At 30.4% G+C, this 9,152-nt stretch overlaps 1 protein-coding gene across 5 annotated transcripts in view; it reads right to left on the minus strand.

The window, feature by feature from the left end:
* Positions 1–7,667, minus strand: part of LOC111613072 (glycosyltransferase 1 domain-containing protein 1-like) — a 34,966-nt gene extending 27,299 nt beyond the window's left edge. For 3 of the 5 annotated variants that reach the window (XM_023354377.1, XM_023354374.1, XM_023354378.1), the window contains exons 1-3: positions 772–1,234; positions 426–524; positions 229–356 (exon numbers count right to left, since the gene is read on the minus strand). In XM_023354377.1, the coding sequence (XP_023210145.1) occupies positions 229–356; positions 426–505 (208 nt within the window). In that variant the 5' untranslated portion in view covers positions 506–524; positions 772–1,234. Of the gene's footprint in view, positions 1–228; positions 357–425; positions 525–771; positions 1,235–7,648 lie in introns of those variants that run through there. The other 2 variants (XM_023354375.1, XM_023354376.1) reach the window with 2 other exon arrangements.
* Between the last annotated feature and the right edge of the window lie 1,485 nt (positions 7,668–9,152).

Below are 9,152 nucleotides of genomic sequence, written 5' to 3' on the forward strand. Positions count from 1 at the left end.
TATAATAATAATTTTATAATTTTATAAAAATATTCAACAAAACCATTAATTTGGAAATTTTTTTACACAAAAATTTACATTTGTAATCACAAATATAAATTTATACAAATTATTTTTGTTATTTGATATTTAGAATAAAAAATGGCATAGCAATTAATTGCATAATCAATGATTTATAAATTTCTGTTTAAAGATAAAACTATAATAAACTGTATAAAATAAACAAACCTTTCAAAATAGGAGCACAATGATAAGCATGAATAGCAATAACAGCATCAAAATTTTGACATTCTTTAGGATTAAAACATCTAGTATCCACGCATTCGCATTTAATTCCAACTTCCAATAAATAATTCCTTGTTTGTAAGAATAGGAATTTAAATGTCAATTATTAATTATATCAATATTATTAAATTTTAACGTACCTTAAACGATCCGCAGTTGTTACATTACCGCAATTGCCGGAACCGCGACGCAGTATTAAAATCTTTACACCCGAAAACATATGTTGTTCGTTTTCTCACCTGGAATATAAGAAATATTTGAAAATTTTATATTTAAATTTCAAATTTCGTCAATAGGTGGCAATATATGTTACTAAAACCGGTATTTTAACTCATAATATACGACATAACCAATAAACTATTCGCTATTCGGAATCATAGTTCGGTAAACGTCTTAAATATTAATGGATCAATAAAACTGAGATAATTTTAAATGTAAATTATATATTCATATTTTAATGAAATGAAATAAAATTTTCATTCTTACACGTGTTAAAATACCGATGGATTGTTTGTTGAATATAGACGATGTATCGCAACTTAACTCGTCAATAAATAAAGATGGGCGGGAATAATAGATAGGGCACATTTTTATTAACTAATCGTAGATAATGCTTTCGAAGTGATATCAATCTCCAACTGTCTTCTCTATGCTAAACGAACCTAACCTGCAATGAAAATCAATTGAAATAAAATTTCACAGCCTGTTCCTTTCGTTTAGAAAGGGTACGTTCGTAAAGTCGAACGAGTCGAACTTTCTACTCGAATAGGTCCGTAAAACGGTATCATAACCAATTAGAAGTCGGTGTACTTCTACGTCGTCAGCACATTGCGGGAAACGAGATTTTATGCACATTCTCTCTATTCTATCTCTAGTTCTCATCGTTTTGGTGCTTGTGAAATTTTTTGATTAGTTTGAACATTAGTTATGATCAACCAAGATGCGATGCTTTCCTTCCATCAATTTGCGCGCGAAAAAACTGCTTACTTTCGACACTTGGTGGCAGTATCGTCGCCGTAAAAACTTTGCTAGTTAGCAGGATCTCCACCGCAATCCAATTGCAAACACAAATAGGTCGTGTGATTAAAAATAATTATATTAGTGGAATCTCGGCCTTAAACGAATTACTAACGAGCCGGTCATCGAGTACCAATTCTGATGACGTTTCAAACGAAACTAACGAAATTCACGAGGGAATGAATGGATTACTTTACATGGTAAAAAATGGCGTCCGGCGATATTTATGTTTCTAAATTCATTCGAATGTATAAATTGCGGATTAAAAGCTAAATGACACAAATTACTGCCTATACGAAGCAATCTGAGAAAAATATTCGGATAAAACTACAGTAGCAACATTCATAACTGATTTTAGAAACAATCATTTTGTTGTAAACAGACGGAAGTAAGAACAACGATGACGTCATTCTCGCTTAACTAGTTCGACTTTCCCGCTGACAAATTCAGGAGAGCTAAATTTCATCAATATTGCAGAAGAGATAAATAGAAACCAACTGAGAGTTCGAGGCTGTGTGATGCTAATGGATAGAATAATGTTGAAAATATAAATTTACCAAGTGTTTAAAGTAACTTTTGTAATGTAATGTAACTAAAATTTTAAGATACATTTTGAGGAGTCACAATTTGAACTTAAAAGAGCGGATGGAAGAAAATTATTGCAATGGAATGCAATTCCGACCCTTTTTGATGTTCCAAATCTTCCACCCAGTCTACAATTAAGAAGAAAAACACCTCGAGAAAGAGAATTACCTCCATATAAGTGCAGCTTTGGTTTAAAAAATGTTTTTAGGACATTAATTAAACATTGCTTTTTCAGATTTAAAAAAATATATATTTAGGCCTATCACAAGAACCACATGATATTATCATAATAAATACTCACTAATTATTTATTTTTCAAAAACATCTTATTTATATGAATTAAATTATTATTAGTATTTATGAACTATTGTGAAAATTTCTGCTGTGTGCTTTGTAATCTATACTAATTAGTATTATAAGCAGGTAATGTTTGTAAGTTTGAATGTAGCGGGTAATCTCCGAAACTACTCATCCGATTTCGAAAATTCTTTCACCAATATTCAGAATGGAACCTCAGGGTGGACATAGGCTATATATTATTCCGTTAAACATTCATATAAATTAAAAGATATAATCTAGGTTAAGGCTTTTATGTCCAACAGATGGCTCTACAAGTACGACGCCCTAAGTTTGCTTTTCTGCGAGGCATTACGCTTTTCTGTGAAAATGAACTAAAGTGGATCATCTTCTATCTATTTATATAAATAAAAATGTAATGTTCGTTTGTTCCTACCGATTCCTTTTAAATTTTGACACAACGCTGCATTCGAATACGCACGTGTTTTTATATAATATACATGTCGAAATTCCCCCCACTGGGGGAAGATGGTTAGGATTAAGGCTTACCGTAAAGAACTCTGCTTCTATTTATACTATTTTAGATGCGGTTTTTTGCGTTTTTGATTGCGTTTTAATAGGGTACGACAAGAAAATGTACACTAAGAAATTTTTTTGAAAAATTCCCCCCACGGGGGAAGTGTTATACATTTATAATAGATACATTTTGAGCCACAACAACGCGTGGCGGGGTCTGCTAGTATTACATATAATAAATGATTACTTACTTAGAAGACTACAGAAAATTATTTTCCTCTTCTATTTGATATTTTATTTTATCAGGAACAACAACCATACACGATTGCTTGAATGTATTCAATAAGAAAACTTTCAACTGAAATTTAGTGCATATTTTATAATTATTATTGCTTTTATAAATTCATATTTTGATACAAATAATGCTTTTTGATGCATATACTGTCATTCAGTGTGAACCTGTTGTATTTTCTGAAGTCACAGTTTTAATGAAATTGGAACATACTGTATAGTATCGGGTCATTAATAGAGATTTCTTTTAAATATTTTATATTGTTAAATGAAAACAAAAATCCAGTATATAAACTGTTTTAATATTTAACACTTATAAAATGTTTGTAGTATGCATCATAAAAGTGGTTTAATTAACCCTTTTTAAATTACATTAAAATATGGTTCTTGGATCAGTACTAGTCTATAGACTGTTTGTAGTAAAGTTTTAGTTTTCTGACAGGTTGTATAACAACATTATGTAACTTATTAAACAGAATAAATGTTATAATATGTTGTTTGTGGATTGAAACACACTTTAAAAATTTAAAATAAAATATAGTAATTGAAATTAAAACTTTAAGTCAATTAAATTATATTTCATAATAATTGAGAGTAATGTTACAGTACAAATTGAATATTCTAATGAATAATTGTTGTTTAATAATCATTTTATTATAAAATTATAAATAAAGTTGAAGATGACATTTCTATTTGTTGTTATTGTCTACTGTTTAATAAACTTTTATAAATATACTTATTTAATTCTCTATTTAAAAAAAAATAAATTTAGTTTATATGCACAAGAAAGTTCCTAAATGAAGGAAATTATTATCTCTTGCAAACACTTTTGAAGGTTTACTTTACATAATTTGTAAAGTTTGTGAGAATGGTTTTCTTTTATCAATCAAATTTTAATTTATAAAAATGTTTGCTCTATCTGTTTGAAGTTTCTGTAATGCAAAAATTCACGTGAATATAGAAAACTAAATACATTTTTACTTTAAGAAATATTTCCAAATTTCTTATCAAATTTTTCATTTCAAAACTAAATAAATTCATTCTCGTACTTTATTATAGGTACCATTGACATAGCTTTTTATTTTAAAACCTACTTAGTTAAAGCTTTTAATTATGTGTCAAGAGCAGAGGCGGACTAAGGCTAAAGCGGGCCCTAGGCAACATTGTAATTCCGGGCCTATTTTTAAAATTAAAAAATTAAAAACCTAATTTTTGGGGCCCCAAAAATTACGGGCCCTAGGCACGTGCCTAGGTTGCCTAGGCCTTAGTCCGCCCCTGGTCAAGAGTAACTTCTAAATGAAAAAAATACTGTATTGAAATTATAAAAGGAATTCTGTGGCTCGAACTCGAAGGAACGTGCAGTTTACAGCACGCAGATAGCAGGAAATCTATACCGTGACCTTCATGGTTCTCGTGTGTATTATTTGTAATTTGTATGCTTTTTCTATGATAGAATATTCGAATTGCTAGGGGGGAAATAAAACTTGGAATTTTGCTTTATTAAGAAATTTTTCTGTAATTGAGAAAAGTAGGCTAAGTCGAAAATGTTTAAACTATGTTAGATAAAGACTTGTTAAGATTGAAAGTGTGTAAGATATTTTATATTTTATTTTAAATTACGGTAGTAGTAACTAAAACCTACTTGCACGACTTTACATCCTAGTTGTACTGTACGTAATTTTTAGTGTTTCTACTATATACTGATGACCTGTTAGGCTACTCCCGAATTGTAACTCGGGATATAAATTGTGGAAAAGACATTTGTTTAAAATTTTAAAAAAATCAAGTAATCAGCTAGACAAAATGGTTTATCACCTAAACAAGGTGATAAACCATTGACATCGTGTTATATTTTTGATGTTTATCTAACGAATTTTATCTATCAATATTAAAAACAAAATACGAACATGTAATTAATGAGGAAAAAAAATTGAAATAGAAAGAGGAAAATGGGGATTGACTGAGGATGTAATTCCTGCAATTTTTCCTAATTTTCCTAATCCTAAATACTAAAAAATTTTCCCACCCAAACTACTGGAGTGTATTGTGTACGTGTTATTAAAAATCTAATTCATATCAGATACTGTACAGTATATATATTTTGAAGTTATTATTGCTGCTTTGTTTTGTCTGATGGCAAACTTTATTTGTTTCGGGTGGGCTGCGATATTGAAGACCATAATATGTTTCTTACTGCTAAAATTAATCATTTTTTTGTAACATTCAATTTATTTTTACAAGACATTAATTCCAAAGTAAAGTCTAAAAGTAAAATAAAAACCAATAGAAAATTTTCTCACCTGAAATAAAGCATGCAATTTATATTTATAATATGTACTTGTTACTTTTTACATGTTTTATTTGCAATATTGCATGTTATTATTGTAATATATATATNAAATATATATATATATATATATATATATATATTTTCAACTTTAAGCCTTTTGAAAATAGCCTAAATGACTTGTAAATAAATAATATCGTTTATTTTTATTTTCTTTGCGGATAACTTAAATATTCCTTCCATAAGAAGTTACGATATTTTTATGTTAACAAAACTTAATACAAAAAAAAAACACGTAAAATTTATTAAAATCGCGAAAAATTGTGAGCATTAAAACCTAATAACTTTGCATATACTAAATTACTACATTTATACACTTGTTTGATTCTTGCAACAAAAAGTAAAGTTTACAATTTTTCTATGACGCTTTTCTTTTGACGAGGGCCATGTGAAGTAGAAGTGAAAGATATGGACAACTGTCACTATCCTTCACTTCTATTATATTTAGCGAGAGTTCAATGATGATCTATCTAGTGATTCTGGTTTTACAATGAACAACTTTTAAAATGACGTCAAATTGACGTTAAAATGTGCATTATCTCAACCAAATGAACAAAACTCATAATAAAGTAGAAAGTAAAAATGAAAAAGCTCTTATCCTCTGAGATTTCGGGAGAAAAACTTGTATGATGAATGGTAACGTCGTAATATTTATGATAATGGTGATGGGAGAGAAAAAGTCTTTCTCCCAAATGCTCCTGGATAAAACAAATAAAAAGGAAATATAAAGTTAAAGAAATATTAGAGTAGCATATTTCAAAGAGGAAAAAGAAAAGTGAAAAATGAGAATTTCCTCTGTGATCTTGACCCTTATTTTGACTTTTGCAAGTAAGAGGTTGTAATCTGAGTTTATGTCTGCACCTGAATAGGTACTTACATCCTTAATAGAATTGCTGTATCTCTTTTAATTAGTATATAGTCTGTTTGGTATCTGTTGTTGTCCCCGGGATCTTTCCATGTATATAATCTTCTCTTATGCTTTTGAAACCTTGTATTTGTAATCACCATCCTATATTCTTTGCAGAATTCAATCAACATTTCTCCTCTCCTGTTCCTGCATATTTTCCTCTCTTGTTTCTCACCACAACATTCCAATCTCCTAATAACAATAGGAAGGCATTTCTTTCTTCCTTTTCCACAATTTCTTCCAACTGTTCATGTTTCATCTCATCTGAATGAGCTGGTAGGCATATATACTTGAATAAGTATCAGATCTTTTGGTTCCACTTGGATTCTGACCATTAAGATTCTGTCATTTATGTAATCAATTTTAATTACCCAAGATGCAACTTCACTTTTCAATGCTATTCCCACTCCATTCCTTGCTTTCCTTCTACCTGAAAAGTAAAGCTTGATATCGTCGCTCACTAATTCTCTAGAGTCTTCCCATCTTACTTTACTTAGTCCCACTATGTTTAATTTATTTATTTTCATCTCATTCTTCAGATTTTCCAGCCTTCCTTAAAGTCCTCACATTTCACGTTCCAATTCTCAAGAGTCTCTGTGAGGAGTTTCACAGGCTGACCAACCTGGGAATCTCTCTTCTTTGCCCTACCAAGCGAGTTGTTGCAGTTAGAAATTATTGCAACCCCAACGCCGTTCTTCTCTCCATTTCTACTTGCACTCATCTTACTAGGGAGATTGTTACTTTAGAAATAAAGCATAGTAATTTCCCGTTGCTTTCTATGCTTCCTACTCGTGTTAAATCATAACAAGTTAAAGTTTTTACTCTTTGTTAATTAAAATTTACAAAATTTTATAAATTTGCCAGATCGTTCGAAAAGTAGGCTTAAGAAGATTGCCGTAAGGTAACTTTAATGATCATTTATAATCATTAATCGTAGTAAATATTCGTTGCTTATGTAAGAGAAAACATTTTCATACATTTCTCTTATAATATAAAAGAACGAATGACATAAATAATTTTGGAAAAAGAATGCAATTGGGGATGCTGTTATGTAAAACTGTCCAAAAATTGGATGGGCTAGACCTATACCTTTTTCTTAAGGGTGAGCAAACGAATGGCATTAATTAGAAAAAGAAAAAAAACGCAATTGGGAGTGCTAACTTCACATACCTGAAAGAGGGAAGAGGTGAAAGGTGAAATATATGAGAATTTAGTTCATAAAAATCAAGGAAATATTAATAGAAAAGAAGCATTTAACGATATTAAGAAACGTCAGAAAGAACTGACAGTAATACAGATTAATTTAATAGAAGGGGCAAATTTAAGAAAAAGATCGATAAAACAGGTAAAAATTAAACCGTCATTATAATGGCATACATATAAAAAGCAGTTCGTAACCTTACTTCACGCTCAAGAAGAAACCCAACATTTCGTCATCGTGGTTGTTATAGCTTACAGATTCGATTACGAATTCGTTTACTTCTCAGTAAAGTTTAAGATAAAACCAGGGTAAAAGTACATGTATGGCTATCCTTAAAATTAAAAGTACATGTATATATGTAGGCTATCCTTAAAATTAAAAAAGCAGCACTCAACAGCAGTCACAAACAAAACCTATACCGCTGGATAACACCATCGACAAACAAGGTAAAAAAAACGTAACATTAAACTTTTAATACAGTTATAAAGTACAGGATTAAATTACTATCAGCAATACAGAATAAACTCGACGCGTACGGTCAGCAAAAACAAATAACTAATTAATTATGTAATATTATAACCATTAACAATGACTAACTTCAGCTATTATATTTACGGATTTAATCAGGCTAATAAACATATAAACACCGGTAAATTTCGAACAATTAACACATTAAAGATCATTCTTCGTCCTGATTAGTAGTCAATTATTACATAGACTACTTTTCATTGTCTTTTTTCCATATATGATGTTACATATTTTTATAACACTTCTCTTTCTCCTTTCACTCATCGTTTCCATAACCAGTTGCATTTTTAACGCCGCTTGTTCCTTAATTCTTTTCATTAACTACGTAACATTAATTTTTCTTTTATCATAAGTTCCCTCTCAACGTGCTTTCTGTAACGCCGTCTTAGCAAGAGCGATCATCCAGTCTAAGACGTAAATTACAAGATAAGAGGAAAAAAAAAACTTTTCTGATACTTTTTATATTCCCAACTTAACTTAAATAACATTTCCAAATTTTATTCATCCATTTCCACGCAGAGGAAGCTAAACTGCTTCTTAAAACAGGTGTTTTATCATCTCTTCCACACTTTGTGCAAGCTGCATCCTTGAGGTGAAGATTTAGCGGTCCTTATTTTAGAAAAGACTCACCGCGTTAAGTGACATACTGGAAACCAAAGACATTGTTGAAATAGGTCCACTGCAGTTTAAGTCAAAATGGATAATTACTTTGAAGACAAAAAAGGTAAGAGATACTATTTTAAATTTATCAGAAATCGAGGTGTCCGGTAGTAAAGGAAAAAATTAAACCAGTTATAGACGAAATAATAGAAGGGAAAATATATTGGCTCCCGTTGGAATTTCCATCCTTAATGTACAAAGAATTTTAGAAAAATTCGCAGATAGCATTGAAATAAGTAGAGAGCGTAGTATAGAAGAAGGACTTGAACATATATTCAACGGGAAAAAAATAATAAAGTTCAAGCTGAAAAAGAGTATGCAGTTAGACATGATTCCATACACCGTAATTTTAACAAGTCTTGTGAAATGATAGGTTTACGCTCTCGACTGGGTTGAACGTTCCGGACGTTCAGTTTCTTCGATTTGAGTGATCGTTCTCCTGATAGCTTAATGGAGTCAACGGTCCTCAGCGTAAATTCTTATAATGGAGAAATTCCTGCAGTGCAGCCGGAGCATTG

Source organism: Centruroides sculpturatus, unplaced genomic scaffold (genome assembly GCF_000671375.1).
Source record: "Centruroides sculpturatus isolate CEXI.00-Female unplaced genomic scaffold, Cexi_2.0 scaffold1591, whole genome shotgun sequence".
NCBI lineage: Eukaryota > Metazoa > Arthropoda > Arachnida > Scorpiones > Buthidae > Centruroides > Centruroides sculpturatus.